Source organism: Dendroctonus ponderosae, unplaced genomic scaffold, assembly GCF_020466585.1.
Source record: "Dendroctonus ponderosae isolate FM_Combo_2020 unplaced genomic scaffold, Dpon_F_20191213v2 Dpon_F_20191213_1, whole genome shotgun sequence".
Lineage (NCBI taxonomy): Eukaryota > Metazoa > Arthropoda > Insecta > Coleoptera > Curculionidae > Dendroctonus > Dendroctonus ponderosae.
The window spans coordinates 48206340-48225719 of record NW_026017110.1 but is presented as its reverse complement, the minus strand read 5'-3'; the positions used below and the strand labels follow the sequence as shown (position 1 = coordinate 48225719).

Here is a 19380-nt window from a genome sequence, read left to right as displayed (position 1 = left end):
ATGCCAAAAAATTTGCATCCTTTCATAACTTAGCGACTCATTTCCAGGCAAGGAAAAACCCCAGGCCTTCGGGGGCAATCAACATCTTTAAACTAAATTTGTGCTGTTAACTATAATTTTTTTCGTAATTTGTGGCACAGTCGGACGTTTTCTACTCTGGGATTTTTTCTAGTCCAGATGCCCTTGACCGCATCTCGCAAAACTGAAATCGGCCATTGTTTCAGCGAGTTTTCGGTACACCGCAAGTTAACCCATGGGCCATTAAGTGCTTTATCCATGGCCGTTGAGCAAACTTGCGCTTATCACTTTCATATATTTTATCCGGGAAAAAATGTGGCACACAAACCGTTCCAAATAGGTCAACTTTCCGCAAAATGAATTATGATAATCTTATCTGTCTGGTTTGCTGTTTAAAGGCTTGCAACAGTGGTTGAAAATCGATTAAACCATCGTCTATCAGCGGATGTCAGCAACATGAACATATTTGTCTCCAATTTAATTTGCAGCTGCGAAAAACACCATCCAGAACCGAATTCAGTTCAGTTAATCGGTTTCGTTTGTTTGCAGCGGAATTTAAATGCAGACATGGCTATTTGATCATCCAGAGCCCCGATCGATCATCTGATAATCAATCAAAAAATGTCGCCATCATAAGGGTTGTTTTGTGAAAAACATTCCAGCTATTTTAGCAAATAGTTTTGCGTCGTTAACCTAATTCTCCTGGAATCGATACTGATTGATTGCGTTTAATAAAGACCCGCTCGTTTTATATGTAAGCAAATTCTGAAAGGAATTTCATTTTGTAACAACAAGTCTACATCGGGAATTTGTTGTCAATAAACTCACTTTATTAGCAGGAAGTTTTACTGTTGTCGCAGTTTTTTGAGCTCGGCGAGTTGAACAATTTAGGCAGCATTTTACCCCGAAATAACCTTTCTTGTCAAAACACAGTGGAGCAAAGTTCCGCTTTAGAATATGCGACCGGAATTAGTTAAATTTCAATTGGGGCAACAGTTTCCAGTTGTGATGCAGCGCAGGGAGAAGTTGGGGAACTTTCCAAATTTCCTGCTCTGCACGGATGGCACTTAAAAATCGTTGTTTGACCCAAATTTCGCTCGGTTCCAGGCCTGGTTCATCATCATCATCAGCATCACTTGGGTGGGCTCGATGGCCCTGTTCAGCATCCTGGTGATCAAGCAGGGCGGATTCTACTTCAATTCCACAGGAATGCACGCTTGCGAGCCCTTTTATCCAAAGGCTTCGTTACGCATCCTGTCGGCTTGTGGATTCTACTTTCCCACCACCATGATTCTCATGTACTGTTACGGATCAGCCTTCGATGTAAATAAGTTGGGATTCAAGCGAAGCAATTTGCCCTGCAGCATCAGTTCCAATGAAGTCCAACAGTCCAGCAGCATGGAGAAGGTTAGTAGTTGTGCAATAGCGATAAGCAAAACCAAGACTTGCATGGACACTTACAAAAAAGTTGGTCGTGCGGAACATGGTCTTGCTCTTGCATGCAAAAGACTTGCATTTCTTGCTCAACGTTATTTGTCAACGATTGACTGGAAAACTGATCAAAATCGTAAATCGGGGAAATTGCTCTAATAAATTCAAACATTGTGGGCAAAATAAAGAAAATAATGTCCTGCATGGAAAATACAAATGGCTTTGGCATTCAGGGCCCAAAGATATATAAACACACGGTTACGCAGGCTGATATTCATATTTATTTAACTCTCGGCGATAAATTCCCGAGAAGAACCAATTTTATATGGATGCGACGCAGCGTGGAAGAAATATGAAAATCTTTTCCGTTTCAGACAAATCCTGATACAAACATATGAGAGACTTAGCAGGTTTTAATTGAATTTTCCTGCTGTTTTGACCTGAAGAAGACGAGGACGCCTCAACTGTTAGCCATATTAAAGCCTTCTGGCGCATTCCACTTTGGCTAGCAGCATTTCGATATATTCCAGGTAGTTCCTCAAAGCAAATGCGGTTTTCTCGATTTCACATTATGCGCTTTGAACTGGAACACTGATACCTTTGGCCATAAATTACCGTTTCCCACACTGTTATTTGGATTTTTGCAATGCAGCAAAGCACGGAAAAGCTCCAGACAATTAGGCAGAATGTTCTGTTGAAACTCCAGTTGCGTACGATTTCCAGGCATAAAACTACGTATAATTACAAGCTGTATTTTTGGGCAGGTTCTGCACTTGGGTGTTACAAATGCATCTGCAACTGTTCAGTTTTTAATCCTTTCGGGTGTGTTAGCTAGGATTTCTTAAATTCGGAAATGCACAATTTGATGCAGAAATAACTATTTCGATGTTAAAACATTGATAACATCCGAATGCGCATTTCGAACTTAATTTAATTTTTCAACTTTCTACCTTGAAGTGTTCGCAATAAGCCAGAAAATTTTTGTCCATGAATCTTTTGCAGTTTGGGACTCAGTAATTTTTAAAGGTAGAAGTGCACATTGGGAAATAATCAGATTTTGACATACTCTATGTTCGAAAATTTCTAAATCTCTAATCCAACCTTCGATCTCAATAGAGTTGTGCAAGTTTTTTTACTAGGGTGTCCCAAATACATCTGCAGCTTTTTATCTTTGAATCCCTTCGGGTTTATGGGTTAGAAATTTGTAAATGCGGAAGTTTTCAATTTTATGCAGAAATAACTAAATCGATGTTAGAAAGTTAATAACATCGGAATGCGCATTTCGAACTCAATTTAATTTTGCAACTTTCTACGTTGAAGTGTGCACAATAAACCTTCCAATTTGACTCAATGAATCTTTTGCAGTTTGGGACTCAGCAATTTTTAAATGTAGAAGTGCACATTTGGAAATAATCAGATTTTGACAAACTATATTCGAACAATTCTAAATCGCTAATACAACCTTTGATCTCAATCGAGTATTGCTAGTGTTTTCACTAAGGTGTCGCAAATACATCTGCAACTTTTTATCTTTGAATCTCTTTGGGTTTATGAGTTAGGAATTTTTAAATGCAGAAATTCACAATTTGATGCAGAAATAACTAAATAGATGTTACAAAATTAAAAACTTCCAAATCCGCATTTCGAACAGAATTAAATTTTGCAGCTTTCTACACTGACGTGTCCACAATAAACCTTCCAATTTGACTCAATGAATCTTTTTCAGTTTGGGACTCAGCAAATTTTTAAGTATGTAAATAATCAGATCATCAATCAAGATCAGACTCAAATACAATGGGAACATTTCGTCTTTGAATCTCTTCGGGTTTATGGGTTAGAAATTTTTAAATGCCCTAATTTAAAATTTGATGCAAATCCATTTTAAAAATTGTTCCGATTGCGGGTCTCAATTTCAATCACATTTTTTGAGTATCTGCTATGAGGCATGGACAATATTCCTCCGAAAATTCATATTTGATTATTTTCTAGTTAAGAAGATAGCTATTTTTAAGTGCAGAAAATCACCATAGAGAATATTCTTATTTTTACTAAATTTATAAATTTGCCATTCGCCATCCAAACCCCATGTAATTTTGGGAGCTTGGGGTGCCTCAAATTCATCTGCAAATTTTATTACTTGCATCTTTTCTGGTTTAGAAGTTGGGAATATTTAAATGTAAAAATGCACAATTGAGAATGTTCACATTCTGACGACACCAACTTTCCAAAATTGGTAAACCTCAATGTGGCCTTAAAACGCAATAAAATTTTAGGAGATTTTTGCCTGGGGATTCCCCATTACACCTGCAAAATTTCATGTGGGAATCTTTAGGAGTTTGGCAGTTAATATTATTTTAATTCACTAATGCACAATTTGATTTAAAAATACCAAAATCTCAATTCCCAAAGGGAATTTTTCTTTGCCTTTTTTGCCTTAAATTGCTGTTTTCCACTTTACGTTCTACTGTCCACAAACGGTTATTTGGATTTTTCAGTGCATGCGTTCAATTACTGGCCGATAAAACGACAGGAAATTACGGTGGGAAACCGATGTTTTTGCAACTCTTATCTCCGATGCAACGGAATTTCAACCAAATCACTGTTATTGAGAAACTGTGCTTGCCTATACGAGGAACTATTGGAAACTGATTTTCTCGCTCTCGATATCTAATGCAAACGGTTAAAAACTCCAGGAAACTGCATACTTTGCATCAGCAAAGCAGCGAAAGGCTCCAAAAAATGGCCCAGAATGTGCTTTTCCCAACATCGCCTAGTCAAATTGCCCTCTTACAAACTCCGACTCCTTTACATCGCTCTTGGTATTGGCTGGCCAATTGAAACTCCAATAGTGTATGATTTGCAGACATAAAACTCCAAGTGGAATTTTTCAGTGTTTCGTGAAATTTGCTGTTGAATTTCAATACGACGATGGAAGGGCCGAAGCGAGTTAAGTGTTGCAAAGTTTCTCTGAACTTCCTGCGAATCGCCCGCATATTGCCGGCAGCTGGGATGGAAAACTCTCGGCAATATCTTGCAGCCATTGCAGGGATATTTTCGCTTGTGACTCTCTTGACTCTTTTGGTTATTTCCTATGTTTTCGTTGGTTTGAATAGTGAGTTCATCTTTTTCAATTCAACAAACGAATTGATCAGAACAACTCTTCCAGATCATTTTCCAATGGTTTTCATCCAATTCCCGATAGTTTGCCTGGTTTCCATCTGGGGGGTGATGTGGATCAATGGGTTTTGCGTGAAAAATCGCCATCTCCTCCTGCAGCTGGAAGAAGCCCTTGCAGACTGTTCGACCTTTGGAAAACCGCCAGCCTTCAAAATTTTCCAGGAGAAAATGAACTTGCTCGCTAAACTCCATCTGTCCTACGTCACTGGTGGAGCTCTGCTCTATTTCATCTTCTTCGCCCCCATGCACAAGAAGAACTGCGAAGCGCTCAACATCCAAAGGAACTTCAGCGAAATTTGCGCCCTGTTGATCCCAATCCACATCCCCTTGGTTCCCTATGCAGCGCTAGAAAAGTTTCCCTTCTTGCAGCTGATTAATGCAGCGGAATTCCTCATGCTGATGTACATTTATGTGGTTTGCGGCACTGTTGTCTGGTTGAATGTGGAGGTTATCGAGTACATTTGCCTAAGAATCCGCCACTTGAAGACAGTTTTGCTGGAAGCGCTTGCCTGCCCCAATAGAGCGACTCGAAGGGGGCTATTTGGGAGGGCTGTGCAGTACCATGAAGAGATTTTGAGGTATTTTTTTCCTTCGGGACTTCAGGGGTTATTTTCAAATTTTTCCAGAATGGGTCGTTTGGCTGATGAATTCTTCGGAACCGAGCTGGTTTTGCATGTGGTTCTCACTGGGGCCATTCTGGGGGTTTCTGCCTTTGTGATGCTTGAGGTAGAGGATTCCTCTGGGTTAATCAGCAAGTGTTTAGCAATATTTTTCTTCCAAGTCGGCAACTTTGGAAACTTTGATGATTTTTGTCGGTTGGTTGAATGCGATTATTATGGGCTGCGCTGCCGGGCAGCGACTGATTAACGAGGTATATTGACGGAAAGGCCTTGACTTTTCGGTATAAAGCTGGTTTTATAGAGCGCAACTATTTCGGATGTTTTACACGAAGTGGATTGGTTTGAATTCGACAATGGCCTGAAGAAAGATCTGCTTTTTTTCTTGGTGCGCAGCAGGAAGTCCATGTATATTCGTGCAGGAAACGTTATAATGGCCAATGAGCTCATTATTCAGGTAACTTTCCCTGCAGAAACTAAGCGAGTTGATTGAATTTTTCCAGATTTTGCGAACTTCCTATTCCTATGTGACTTTTTTGAATAGCATCGACGGCAACTGAACGACACCCTTCTACCCAGATTCTCTAGATGATTAGCAATAAAGCATCCAACAGGACAAAGCGTCGGTTTTCTAACCAATTTCCCTGTGTTTTTAGCGCTGATTTGATTGAATTTCCACTATAACACTCGCGGATTTTCAGTTGAAACGCGTCAAATTGTTTCGACTTCGTCGCCCCTTTTGTGTCCAATTAAATTTCCTTCAACAGTTCAATGGATTTGGGGCCGCTGGTAGATTCTAAATCGATGTCATTCATAAACCCCGAATTGGCCGCCCTTAATGCGCTAAAACATCCTTTTTTTGGGGGTTGTTTTCAGCCCTTAGAACGAATGAAACGGTGGCGTTTTCCTCGTGTTATTGCGCTGATAAGACAAAATGCAAATGTCAGTGCCATGGAAAGTCAACGATTTTCCCGATTTTGCCTGCCGAAAACTGTTGTGGATTATTTAAATCTGTTTAGGGTTTTGGTTAAACGAGGATTTTTAGTGTTCAATGGTCGAGGTTGAAGGGCCATTTTGTGTTCTTGCAAGCGGTTGGGGAAAAATCAGTATTTTTGGCGTAAGCCCGAAGATTGCCTCAGAATCTCCGTGAAATATCGACAAAGCATCCAGCTTCAAATTGACCAAGTTTGACGCAAATCTTTGGACAGATCCTTTTCTTAATAAAGCGTCTCAATGTTGAGTGGAAAAATCGCTATTTGCTGGCTCTGCATATTTTGGATCCAGTATATAGAGAGTGTTGCCAGGACCCCGAGTTACAAACTGACCCAATTTGGTCAGCATGGATGTATAGGGTGATTTTTAGCAAGGTCCAGAAATTGCAGTTTTCAGCCTCTGCAGCCTGAAGGAAAAAAAATCACAACTTCTGAATTTGTCTTAACATTCGCTTCCACTCTCGGCAGAGGCTTTGGAAATAATGGGGCTACCAGTTTAGCAAAATTCGTCTGAATTTGTCTATGGGTTGATTTTGGAGAATTTCTTCATGTGTACTAAAATGTGTACTAAAACTCAAAAACATTTTTTGGTGCAGGCTGATGAAAAAAATTAATATCTTTTGTGCAAGCGCCAATATTGTTTTACAATTTTTAGGCGTTATTCAGACGACGTTCAGCTATAAATTGAACAAACTTCTCTCACAATGCAAGCTTTCGTTGGTTTCGGGCAATTTTCAATTTGGAGTCCGAAAAATCGCTTTTCTATCTCTGCAGCCCGATGGAAAAGAAACCATAAATTCGGACTCAGCTCATCTGTAGTCTCTTGCAATTTTTGCCCACTATTCACAAACCTCTACACTACAGACCTGGAAAATTTCATTAAAATTGATGATCAGGGTGATTTTTGAAATGGTCACTTGGGACGTAAAAATTGCAAGTTTTCAATGCAATGAAAATCCTCACTATGAAAGAAACCGAAATATTTTCTAACAGGCTCTAAGGGATATTCGAAAAAAGTACAGTGCAGGTGAAAATTGAGAAAATTTCAATCGAATTCAACCGCAGCGTGTTTTTTTAAGACCGTAAAGACCGACTCATTTTAGACCGTAAAATTTGCAGTTTTCGCTCTCTACCGCCTGACGGAAAAAAATTCAGAACTTTTACGTTTTCCTGAAAATACGTTTGAAATCTCTTCAAATTAACTAGCGATAATCCGGCTACAAACTGAGAAAAGCTTAATTAAATCCATGTACTGGGTGAAGTTTGAAAGTGTTTTCCTTTGGGGACTACGAACCGCAATATTCTCATTATGCAGGCTGATTTAATTTTTTTTATATCTTGGAAGCAAGCACTAGTATTTATTTCCAATTTTTGTAGAACATTGAAAAGTTATTCAGCTACATACTTGCTAAGTTGCATTCAAATCTATTAACGGATTGATTTTTTAAATGAACATTTGCTGTCTGGGCAAGTTGATGGGAAAAAATAATAGTTTCTCAGTAAGTTGGAATCTTTCCTTTCAGTATCTATGGAGCATTTGCAAATTATTCATGTACAGATTAACTGAATTTCGTTCAAACTTATTTGAAAACTGTTTATTTTTGGGGACCCAAAAGCACAATTTTCGATTTCTGGAGTTAACGGAATTTCTTATAAATTCCTGGGCCGGGCGAGTTAAAAAAATTTATATTTTGGACCAAAATACCCGCAATTTTCGATGTCGGCACCCTGAAGGGAAAAAATTCATAACTTTGGTGCTAGTGGTAATATTTTCTTTGAATCGCTCCAGAGTACACTATGCGTTCGGTTACAAATATAAGCAAAGTTTTATTCGAATTCAAGGAAAATCTATTTGGGGCCCCACAAACTGCAACTTTCGATCTCTGCACCCTGAAAAAAAGGCAAAAATTCATAACTTTGGCCCTAGCCAGAATATTTTCTTCAAATCTCTCCCCAGCATTTCCAATTCATCCAGCAAGAAACTGACTACATTCCATTGAAGATCCTATACCAGGTGATTTTAAACAAAAATCTATTCAAGGCCCAAAAAACCGCAATGCATTGGATATGTGCAGCCCGATGAAACAAATATCCATAACTTGGGGGCTAGTGGGAATATTTTCATTAAATCTGTCCAGAATATTCATGAAGCATCCAGCTACAAACTGACTTAATTCCATTGAACTTCCTGCACCGGACGATTTTAAACAAAAATCTATTTCTAGAGATTTTGATACCGAAAATCCCGGAAATTTCGATCTGGGCAGCCTCAAGAGAAAATTCCTAACTTCGGTACTAGTAAGGGTATTTTTTTGATATCGCGCGATAGTATTCACATAGTATCCGGCTACAACCTGACAGAACTCGAATCAAATGCCTGCACCAGGCGATTTGAAACAAAAATCTACGTGAAACTGAAAAAACGGCAATGTACTAATGGCAATATTTTCTTCAAATCTGCTCCGAGTATTCACACAATATCCATTAGCAAATGCACTGAATTTAATTTAAATTTCTGCACCAAACGATTGAAAACAAAAATCTATTTGAGACCAAACAAACTGCAACTTTCGATTTGTGCAGCCTCAAGGAAAAAATTCGTACAACTTCGGCACGAGTGGCGGTATTTTCTTGAAATCTCTCTCGAGTATTCAGACAGTATTCAGTTACGCACTGATAAAAGTCGATTGAAATTCCAGGATCGGGCGATTTTAAACAAAAATATATTTGAGACCGTAAAAAACCGCAACTTTCGATCTGTACAGCCTCAAAGAAAAAAATTCGTAACTTCGGCACGAGTGGGGGTTTTTTCTTGAAATCTTTTGAAAGTGTTCACACAGTATCCAGATACAACCTGACGACACTCGATTGAATATGCTGAACCAGGCGATTTTAAACAAAATTCTATTTGAGGCGGAAAAAATCTGCAGCTCAAAGGACAAAATTCATAACTTTGGCACTAAAGGGAATATTTTGTTAAAATCGCCTGGGAGTATTCCAAAAACATACATTACCATACATTGACCAAATTTCATCCAAATTGCTGGAAGGAGCGATTTAAAACAAACATCTTTGAGACCGAAAATACTGTAATCTTTCACTATCGTAACTTCGGCACTAGTGGGGACATTTTCTTGAAATCTCTATCCAGTATTCACACAACATCCAGCTTCAAACGACGATGACGAAACTCGATTGAAGTTCCGGCACCGAGCGGTTTTTTTAGATTTTAAACAAAAATCTATTTGAGATCGAAAAAAGCGCAACTTTCGATCTGTGCCACATCAATCAGGAAAAAATTTATAACTTCGGCACTAATGGGAATATTTTCTTTAAATCTCCCCAGAGTATTGACAAACTACCCAGCAACCAACCCAGTAAATTCCATTTAAATTCCTGTACCGGGCGATTTTAAACAAAACTCTATATGCGACCGAAAAAACCACAGATTTTGTTCTGTGCAGCTTTAAGGAAAAAATTCATAACCTCAGCACTAGTGTGAACACTTCCTTTAAATCTTCCCAGAGTATTCACATATCATCCAGCGACAAATGGACCAAATTTCATTGCAATCCCTCAGTCCGAATGCAAATTAACTTGTCTCAAATATCGTTTTGATCAGGCCAAACAGCATTGCAGCAGGATAAACGTAATGTCATAACGCCGTTAGCCAATTAGGCCTGCCAGTGAGCAAACTGGACAGTGTTTAGCTTGGAAATAATAGTTAATTCCGCGATTTAAGCTATGCAGATTGAATAAATACCGCGCTCAATTTCGTGGCACCCCGAAAAAATTCACTTTCAACCTGTAAACGATAGGATGTGGAAGATTCTCTGTTTGGGATGCTTTGCAGCATGCTGCGGCTTATCGGGCTTAAATAATTCATTGCTTGTTTATGGCCGGTTCGGTCGACGTGAAACATTTCCCCGATAACGATAAACTTCCAGTTTTTGTGGCGTTTGAACGAAACCCGATCGGGCCTGGGCTCGCAATTAGAAAATGGAAAGCTAACGATTACCATGTATTAATTAAACCAATTTGGAACTCGATCATTTTCCCAGACACGCTGCTTAATCCGTTGTTGAGTGGAAGGCTGCAGTTTTTCCCAAACAAATTCCCTGCGAATCAGCGCATGTAATTCATGTCTTTTGATCAAGGGCAGACATCTTTAGCTATCATTAGGAAGGCCGACTTTGATCTCGAACGCGAGAGTATCAGATGCGATTATTTTTAATGAATGTTTTAATTAATTTAATTGCGTTGGGTTTTTAATGGAAATATACCTACCCGTTTAATAACTCCATGCACGTTGCTAGAGAACTTTCCATTTTTGGCTCCAGTTAATCGACCACGAGCGGAAGCTGAGCTTGATCTGCTCCCGAACAATGGCCGCAATGTCTTTGGGGTTCATCGTGCTAGTTACACCCTGGACCATCCAGGAAGTTGTGGCGGCCTGCACTGGATCTAGAGCCCCGCCGGCCTTAGACTTTATCGCCACCTGGATGGCTTTAAGCAACAGCTTTTGGTATCCATTCATCTACTGGACGCTCAATAACCACTTCAGGCGAATATGCCGGGAGATCTTCAATGGGGTGAGTTCCGCTTTAAAAACTCGCGAAAAAATCCCGAAAACTCTACACTTTCCAGGTGTTTTGCCGCAAAATCCACGACAAGAAGCAGCAGCAGTTTGACCATTTCTGCAACACATCGCCCTCTTCAAAGTACATCGGGCATACGCCTGACTGTGACCTGGAAGGCCTTTCCGAGAAATACTGGGGAGAAATCCTGGAACGCACAGTTTCATCCAGCTCGATTCCAGAGCCCCAACAGTCGAATTCGCTGGAAACTCGACTGGACTGCAACGGCATTGAACTGAGTGTTCTAAATAATTCTCCAGCGGATTTATGAAAGCTGGACAAGACCACGCAAACCTTTGATTTGGGCGGCGAAAGCATGGGCAGTTCGGCCGAAACCGCCATCGTCTCCAAATAGCATTGCGTGGTCCATAAATGGTGATTTTGCAGTTCTTTGCGTTTTTCCTACCGCCTCCAGATGAACGCAGGTTCTTCGATGTGGACAATGAAGAGCTTGATGAACGTGCAAACTGCTGGCTGCCACTTTTTCCTATATGAGTTAGTAGAAAGATAGTTTAAAACGTTAAAGTCCTGAAAAGGATATTTAAAAAAATGTAATCAAGGCAGTCAATTAATCGAAAAATCTTGTGGTCTGCACAAGTATTTTTCAGTTTTACCGGGTGTCCCCCCATTGCAATTCCCTGATAGATAATCATGCATGCCAAAGTAATTTTTTGTCAAGAAACTGGAATTGGAGCGAAAATTTTGCAAGAGACGAAAAACCATCTAAACGAACCTAGCTAGCGGCTGAAAAAAAACCAGCCCATTTGTACAAGGGGTTGCAGAAAAACTTTCTACAAGCAGCCTCTTTTTCAACCGTGTCCGGATGAGCAAGTTTAGGGACATCCTGTATATAAAAACCTGCTGGCAAGCTGAACTCAGATAAAAATGAAATGGACTGTGTGCAGTTGCATAACGTTTTGCCTTTACTTATTTGGTGATTATTCTGTAAGTGAACTTCAATGCGCCTCTGCTGGACATTATGGCGAATGCGCGTTACTTACGGCAAATAAGCTGGTACAGTATTAATAACTGTAAATAGCGACTTTGTACTAGGGCAATTTCCATTGTTCCTTGGTCCTGTTCGGTATCAAATAAGCGTTTCGTATCTATTAATAATTGTAAATACGAATTATTGTAATACTTTCTTATAGAAAATTTGCTGTGTTATTTGACTTTTAATAAACGGTTTTTACGTTATATTATAGTGAACTGGATTTTTCTTCGCCTGAAACCACATTTAAAAGATTATTTATTTTAAGGGCACAAAAATTATTTAAATATATTCATTCTGAAAGCGGCGTTGTTGCCTCTGCCACATGGTTTTGTCTGAAGAAAATCAATTCTTCCATCATCTTCAGTCAATTCAAATGCCTGTTCAGTTGGCTGAGTTAGTGGCCCCTGCGACTTCGTTGGCCCGTTGGGTGCACTTTCAAACTTGCAAACCAGCTGAAATTTGGTGGAAATCTTCATCAAAACACTGTAATAAATCGAATTAGTTCCCTAGACCTGCAAATTCTAGCGAGGTATGGCAACGCACAAGTTCAGCAGGGAATTTTCATTTCCTGTGTTGCCTGCCCTGGGTTGAATTACGGTTGACGTTGGTAACTGGCCCGCTTGTTCAGTTTAGCCATTTTAGTTTCCTTTCGCATAGTGTTCCAAGGTGGAGTAGGAACGTAAGTATAGATTTTTCCTAGTTTTACCTCAATTTTTTGCGTTTTGATTTCGGCAGAATGCTCAAACTGTGCCCCTTTAAGCTTTGCTTCTATTGAGCGTTATCTAAACCAGTGGGTTTCGTGGATTTTTCCCAAATTTGCAATCTTTTGAGACCATGCGTGTTAGATCAGGTTAGGTTGGCACGTTTATTTCATTTCCAGCCTCATGCTCTTGAGCCCGAGTTGTTAGCCCACTTTTCAATAATCCTTTCAACATGTTTTGCATTCAATCGCGGAAATATTTCGAGAAAATGGGGGGGGTTTGACCAAGGGGCAAAGCCCTAACCTTGACGGCCTAGCCATTGTTCAGTTTGGGAGATACTAGTGGGTGTATTTGCCGAAGAAGCACCAAATCAAGGACCGCATATTTCGACCAGTTACTTTTAACCTTAGTAGATAAATGTTCGGAAAACAGACTTGTTCAGCTGGTTGGTATCAATTTCTCATTAAATGCAAAACAGTGGAATTAGTGGGGACTTCAAAGGCTTACGAGACACGAGTGCATTTTTTTCTGACATAAAGCAGTAACACTTAGTGAATATTGCAGTGAGGTGCTTCTAAGGTACGTATGATTCTTTTGAATAATACCAATACATCCAGCGTATCTCCGAAACTGAGCAAACAGAGTCTAATTGGAGCTAAAAAGTAACGAAATATATTTTTTTTGAATAGTTAACTCGACAAGATGCCACAGAACGAATACATGGAGCGTCACCGCAAGCTGCACGGTCGACGGCTCGACTTTGAAGAAAGAAAGCGAAAACGTGAAGCCCGTGAGCCCCATAAGCGAGCTGAAACCGCTCGCAAATTGCGCGGTATCAAGGCGAAGATCTTCAACAAAGAGCGCCGCAATGAAAAGATTCAGATGAAGAAGAAAATCAAGGCCCACGAGGAGAAAAAGACCAAAAAAGTCACTGGAAACGTCGCCGAAGGGGCTTTGCCCGTCTACTTGCTGGATCGTGATGTACAATCCAGGGCCAAGGTGCTCTCGAACATGATCAAGCAGAAAAGAAAGGAAAAAGCCGGCAAATGGGATGTGCCGATTCCGAAAGTACGAGCCCAAGCAGACTCTGAAGTGATGCGAGTGGTCCGATCAGGGAAAACCAAGAGAAAGGCCTGGAAGCGAATGGTCACTAAGGTCACATTTGTCGGCGAGGGTTTCACGAGAAAACCGCCAAAGTTTGAACGGTTCATCAGGCCCATGGCTTTGCGCTTTAAGAAAGCACATGTTACCCACCCAGAGCTGAAGGCCACCTTCCATTTGCCCATCATTGGCGTCAAGAAAAACCCCAGCTCTGCCATGTACACGAGTTTAGGAGTCATCACCAAGGGCACCGTGATCGAAGTCAATATTTCCGAGCTGGGTTTAGTCACACAGGCTGGCAAGGTTGTTTGGGGCAAATATGCCCAAGTCACCAACAACCCGGAGAACGATGGATGCATCAACGCAGTACTTTTAGTGTAGTTGAATGACTTGTATGGTTTTTTTGTAATAAATCAGTCCATGAGGACTTATTCCCAGTCCAAGCTTTGATTTGCTTTCAAACTGCGTCGATTTGAATGTTACAGGACTCGCAGGTTTAATGGTTTTTTATGTTTTCCAGTTCACCGCTAGAGATGCAGATCTTCGTGAAGACTCTGACGGGCAAGACCATCACTCTTGAGGTCGAGCCATCAGATACTATCGAAAATGTTAAAGCCAAAATCCAGGATAAAGAGGGCATCCCTCCCGACCAGCAGCGGCTGATCTTCGCCGGCAAGCAGCTGGAAGATGGACGCACTTTGTCGGACTACAACATCCAGAAGGAGTCCACTTTGCATTTGGTGTTGAGGTTGAGGGGAGGCGCTAAGAAGCGCAAGAAGAAGAACTACTCAACTCCCAAGAAAATCAAGCACAAGAAGAAGAAGGTCAAGCTGCCGATTTTGAAGTTTTATAAGGTGAGATTAGTTTTTTGGCGTTCGTAATAAAAAACGTGCGGAAATTCAGTCGAAGAACGTTGATATTTCGTGATCAAATTTGCATATTAAAAGTTTCCCTTTTCATTGAATTTTCAGGTGGACGAAAATGGGAAAATCCACAGGTTGAGGAGAGAATGTCCCGCTGATCACTGTGGTGCTGGTGTTTTCATGGCAGCAATGGAAGACCGTCACTACTGTGGAAAGTGTGGATACACGCTAGTCTTCTCCAAGCAAGAATAAGCGTGTATGTTCTAAATATAATTATTTAGAGAATTATTTTTTCTACTTCAGTCCCAACAATCGCTGATTACCCAAAATTTCCTGTCCTTTCCGTCCATTATTCAGTGCAAACTCAATCAACAATAATTTATTCCGTCGCTTTCTCAAGTTACATTTCAGTATTAAAATCGTCTTAGTAAAAACACATGCATATAAATTAATAAATATTAGTTGTATAATTAGGGGTTTTTGATCGGTGTACAGGGTCGCAAGACTTCGGGAAACAATCGACCATTCAAAATACAAACGTGGAAATTCGTCGTTGTTTCCCAAATGCTTCTTAAAATATGGGACACCCGGCAAAGTCAAACTAGAGAGCATTATTTTAACTGATGAGTTCAAACTCTTCTCCGTTTGAACTGCTAACAATGTTAAATTGCGTAATCGGAACGCCCTGTTTTGCATTTTTCCTAGCACTTCATTCCTCTCACGACCATTAATGCGGGGTCCCAATGTTTTAGTCTTTGCCTCGCAAAGAAAAGCTTTTTCTCGTTGAAGACGTACTGGCTTTCGTCGTGCTCGCCGTGGTGGGTTTCATGAAACCCATAGGTTTCGCCCTTGCCGATATTTTGGCTGGGGGCTTTGAGGCCCCATTTTCCGCCCCAGTCTGCAGCATTTTGAAGCTTTCCGCGCTTCTAGAGCCGGTTATTTTGCCCTTGGAGCTGTTCAGGGAAGGCGTCCGGCGCAGGTTGGGTTTGACGGCGTTTTTCTGGTTCTTTGTGTTTTTGTCAGCCAGCGAGTTTTTTCTGGGTCGCGCTGGCTCTGAATTGGTGGGTTGGGACGCTTTTGGGCGGAAATCTTCCGGCTCTACCTGAAAGTGACCGTGTGAGTAACGTGGAGAGAAATCGGGGATGCTAATAACCTTAATGCAAACCGGGGAGACAAAGTCGCCCAAGCTGCTAACGTCTTCCTCTTCTTTGGGGATCTTCACCGGGCTCTTTGGTTGGTTGCGTCTGAAAAGCTAGCCGTAATTTCTGGGGGCTTTCAGCGTGGATTGAACACTTACACTTGTCTTCTTGTACGTCTGGCAGGCGAGAATCTGTTGAATTGTCCGTCCCCTATCAGGTCCAGTTCGTCCTTTTCCGGCTTCAACGTCCTGCTGCAGGGGCTTGGTTTGCTGGGCTCGCGTTTTTCCGTCGGAGTTGGCGAAATGAAATTCTTCCGCGCCATTGGGGGAGTTTGGACGTTGTCCTGATCGATTTCTATCTTGTTGCTGACTGGAGGCTCGGGACTGCTCTTGGTTGGGGGCGACTCAATTTTGGCGGGTTCAACCTGCGGTTCGTCTAGTGGCTTTCTAATGTACAAAGTGAGTTTATTGTCAGTCTTGAGGTTCCTGCCCAGTGAGCCGATCAGCTCTTTTCGGTCGTTGGTCGTCTCCAGAATTGGCTGGAGGATTTTCAGGTTGTACGGGTCCCTTCGATGGTTCTCCCCGATTTCTTCCGTGCTGTTTGGCACGTTTAGGGTGGACTTGCGCCAGGCGGATTTGTCTTTGTAGTGGGGCGAATCACCTGCAAAGTCCCGAGCGGGGTGAAAAAATTTCTGCTGGGGTTGCAAAGAGCTTACGCGACTCGGTCATTGGGTGGCTGAACTCGCTACCCTTCAGCCAAGATTCGACTTTGTCTTTCTTCGACTCGTCTTCCGGGGCTGAGCAGGAGCCTTTCACTTCCACCATAGGGGACGGGGTGGCGCGGTCTCTTTCCAGCAGGAAATCGGCTGTTAGCAGAGCGGGGCGCTTCTTCGGGCCGGTTCCCTTCGCCTTCCTGGCCCAGGAGCGATCTGCAAAGTTTCACCGATTAAAAAATGTTTTCTTCGGAAATCTTGCTCTCACCTAAACTTCCCCAGGATTTGCGTTCGCGGCTGTCGCAAGAGTTCCGCAGGAAGTCCATTAAGTTGCCTTGGTCGTCCAGCATTCCCTTACTTCGGCGTCTTCGCAGACTTCCATTGGGCGAGGAGTCTGGCGAATAAACATGTTTTCACGGGGATTTTTGCTTTAAAATCGACGCTTTACCTGGGGACATTTGCTCGGTATCGACGCCGTTTCCATTAAACGAGCTGAGTCTATGGCGCGGCAGTAAAGGGGAGCTGGTGCCGAAAAATTCGTCCTCTGAGGTTCCACTGTCGGTTCCCAGCCTGTAGCCCTGAAAATTTCCTTTGGGGATTAGTGTCTCCCGAACCAAACACAATTTGCAACCCCATTACTGATCTGTGCTTTTGCCTTCTAAAGCTTCTGTGTGTTCATTAAAAAATATTTTTATTCGATATTTTACCTTCTTGGAGCCGCCGCCCGTTCCAGAGTCGTAAATCTGCATTTCAATGAAACCATCATCAGCAGCATTTCCCACTGAAACGTTTTTCGTTTTACTTGGGCGATTTTTGTATTTTTTGTACCCTTACTTTGGCGTCGTTTAGCCGCTAACAGTTCCTCCCGTTGGCGCTTCCGGGCATTGGCTTGTTCTTCTTGGAACTTGCGGCGCTCATTTTCGATCACCGCCTGTTTGAACTTGCAGGTGAACGCGTGAAAGATCCGGAAGCATTCCTCTATTTTAAAGGAGCTGAGATCCTCGCAGAAAAACTCCGCTAGCTGCTGGCGGACAGTGTCCAGTCTTTTGAGCTCCTTTTGTAGCTTGGAAACGTCGTTTCCAGCCACCTGCAGGAAGCGGATCAAGGTTTTTAAGCGGGCATTTTCCAATAGGTACTTACTATCAGGAAGTCAGTCATTTGGATTTCGATTTCCGGCTCAGTTTCGGGCAGTTCGATTTGTTTCCTGATTTTTCGAATTCGCTCCTCCAGGGCGCTGATTTCGTTCTTCAGCTGCTCCACTGTTGTCCTGCAACGGCCGAAAATAATCCAAATGCGTTATTATTGAAGAGGCGGTACTCACTTGGCCGCCTCCTCCAGAATTCCGATGTTGTCGGTAAAGGACAGCAGGATGTTGCCTCGTTTCTCTGCTTGCTACATTTTGAGGAAAACCCAATTAGCTGGCAGAAAACGAATGTTTCAACTTACCAGGGCGACAAAATGAATTAGGTTCATGTTGGGCTTGTTCGCTCTGATGTCCATGATTTTTTGCAAAGAAGACAGTTTCACTCCCGCCGCGTTTCCTGCATATCCGCCCTGAAATTGATCATCAGCCCCTATCTAAACCCGGGTTGAGGATATTTACCGCATTGAGGAAATTGCCTGCAATCAGCACCATGTAGAGGACTTCTTGGAGCGCCTTGTTGGTCATCAGCTCTGAAAAACACTCGGCAGTTTAAGAAGTTTTCGCTCCGGCATGTTTACCTTGTGCCGCGATAATCATCGAGTGTATGCTCGGCTTCACGTAGCTCATATTGGACTCAAACTCCTCCTTCAGGAGCATGCTCTCAATTCGCAGCTTGTAGCTGAAAATCGCCTAATTTAGCTGCTGTTTAAGTTGAGCCGTTGGCTTTTACTTGGATAAACTGGTGAGTTGGATGAGGAACTTTTCCGCATTTCCCAACTTCCTCCAGTCGCCATCAAACGACTTCAGCATGTCCAGCTCGTCCACTTCGGGCAGAATCTTCAACAATCCCTTTAGCTTTTCGATCCCGATTTTATCGTGCTCCCCGTGCTTGATTAGGCGAATTATGTCTTCATTCGAGCTGAAACGCAGGTGGGTAAAGATAGAGAACATTTAGTACATTAGTTTTATTAGTTTCAAGTCAAGCTATTTTACGGGATTTTTCTGGGCGCTTTGCATGAAGTAATGGAGGTTTCTGTAAGTGTGATGATTCAGCCACACGATGTTTAGAAAGTTGTGTAAAAGGGCGCAATTTTTTGGAGAAATTAACTAATTTTGAAGAGTGAAGATCGTTCCTAGGATAAATCTACTGATTTCTTCACTGTTTGAAATGTTGTTATGATGCTGTGACAATTGCCTCTGCAAGGCACAAATCGGGCGAATCGGCAGACCAATAGAGACAGGCAAAAATGTGTGCGAAAATCACATGGCCATTTCCCCATTGGCCGACCGGCCGTCCCGATCTGACTCCCATCGATCTTGATTTAATCAATCCTGTGAAAAGGCGAATGTTATGTAAGAGCTAAAAGTAGGCCTGGGTAACACTGTGTTGTGCTGCGCTTTTGGGTTGTTGCCGCTCTCTGAGTTAATCAGTTTTAACTCATTGGTTAATGAATTTAACACATATAACAAAAAAAAGCTATCAACATATTGAGCATACGATTGCTTGAAACTATTTGGTCTAAAACGGGGGAAAATCCGGAAATTTTGAAGAGGCTAAACAATTTCAAAGCGATGAAGGTGACGAGTTTTACAAATATTGATTATTTGCTTGTGCTTTTTCTGCTCGTTTTCTGAGGAAACCTAAATTTTGTCGAAAAAAACAAGATAACTTTGTTTCGATTTTGTCCCAAATTCAAAGGTAAAACGGGTATTCGAAAAAGGCGATAAAGAAGACCGAACTGTAAAGACGATGCCCAGATAGCATTTGATATTCTATGAATATCTCAGAATGTTCAAAAAATATACAGAACATTGCGGGAATATCCTGGGAATATACATAGGTGAACATTCCTA

The 19380-nt window shown here is 41.7% G+C and overlaps 4 protein-coding genes and 1 long non-coding RNA gene across 5 annotated transcripts in view; 4 read left to right on the top strand and 1 right to left on the bottom strand.

Annotated features, from left to right (window-relative positions):
• The window catches only part of LOC109541463 (trace amine-associated receptor 1), a 38406-nt gene extending 26337 nt beyond the window's left edge, over nucleotides 1-12069 (top strand). The window contains exons 5-7 of the mRNA XM_019910322.2: nucleotides 1126-1425; nucleotides 10576-10827; nucleotides 10883-12069. Coding sequence (XP_019765881.1) covers nucleotides 1126-1425; nucleotides 10576-10827; nucleotides 10883-11143 — 813 coding nt within the window. The 3' untranslated portion in view covers nucleotides 11144-12069. The remainder of the gene's footprint in view (nucleotides 1-1125; nucleotides 1426-10575; nucleotides 10828-10882) is intronic.
• On the top strand, nucleotides 5508-5882 carry LOC125502426. Its single transcript, XR_007280192.1, has 2 exons — nucleotides 5508-5700; nucleotides 5788-5882. It is a non-coding gene; the product is annotated as an uncharacterized LOC125502426 (long non-coding RNA).
• Nucleotides 12070-12394: 325 nt separating the features above from the next.
• Nucleotides 12395-14111, top strand: LOC109541447 (ribosome biogenesis protein NSA2 homolog). Its single transcript, XM_019910303.1, has 2 exons — nucleotides 12395-12545; nucleotides 13257-14111. The coding sequence occupies exon 2, from the start codon at nucleotides 13270-13272 to the stop codon at nucleotides 14047-14049; it is 780 nt and encodes a 259-aa protein (XP_019765862.1). The 5' UTR covers nucleotides 12395-12545; nucleotides 13257-13269; the 3' UTR covers nucleotides 14050-14111.
• Nucleotides 12451-14816, top strand: LOC109541449 (ubiquitin-40S ribosomal protein S27a). The gene is made up of 3 exons (XM_019910305.2): nucleotides 12451-12545; nucleotides 14189-14522; nucleotides 14640-14816. The coding sequence occupies exons 2-3, from the start codon at nucleotides 14202-14204 to the stop codon at nucleotides 14781-14783; spliced, it is 465 nt and encodes a 154-aa protein (XP_019765864.1). The 5' UTR covers nucleotides 12451-12545; nucleotides 14189-14201; the 3' UTR covers nucleotides 14784-14816.
• Nucleotides 14817-14894: 78 nt separating this feature from the next.
• LOC109541446 (inverted formin-2) overlaps nucleotides 14895-19380 on the bottom strand; it is a 10096-nt gene continuing 5610 nt past the window's right edge. Inside the window, exons 8-21 of the mRNA XM_019910302.2 lie at nucleotides 18257-18445; nucleotides 18105-18205; nucleotides 17986-18056; nucleotides 17829-17936; nucleotides 17704-17774; nucleotides 17523-17649; nucleotides 17217-17469; nucleotides 17090-17163; nucleotides 16831-16960; nucleotides 16651-16776; nucleotides 16386-16598; nucleotides 15829-16330; nucleotides 15685-15775; nucleotides 14895-15633 (exon numbers count right to left, since the gene is read on the bottom strand). Of these exons, the coding sequence (XP_019765861.2) occupies nucleotides 15280-15633; nucleotides 15685-15775; nucleotides 15829-16330; nucleotides 16386-16598; nucleotides 16651-16776; nucleotides 16831-16960; nucleotides 17090-17163; nucleotides 17217-17469; nucleotides 17523-17649; nucleotides 17704-17774; nucleotides 17829-17936; nucleotides 17986-18056; nucleotides 18105-18205; nucleotides 18257-18445 (2410 nt within the window). The 3' untranslated portion in view covers nucleotides 14895-15279. The remainder of the gene's footprint in view (nucleotides 15634-15684; nucleotides 15776-15828; nucleotides 16331-16385; nucleotides 16599-16650; nucleotides 16777-16830; nucleotides 16961-17089; nucleotides 17164-17216; nucleotides 17470-17522; nucleotides 17650-17703; nucleotides 17775-17828; nucleotides 17937-17985; nucleotides 18057-18104; nucleotides 18206-18256; nucleotides 18446-19380) is intronic.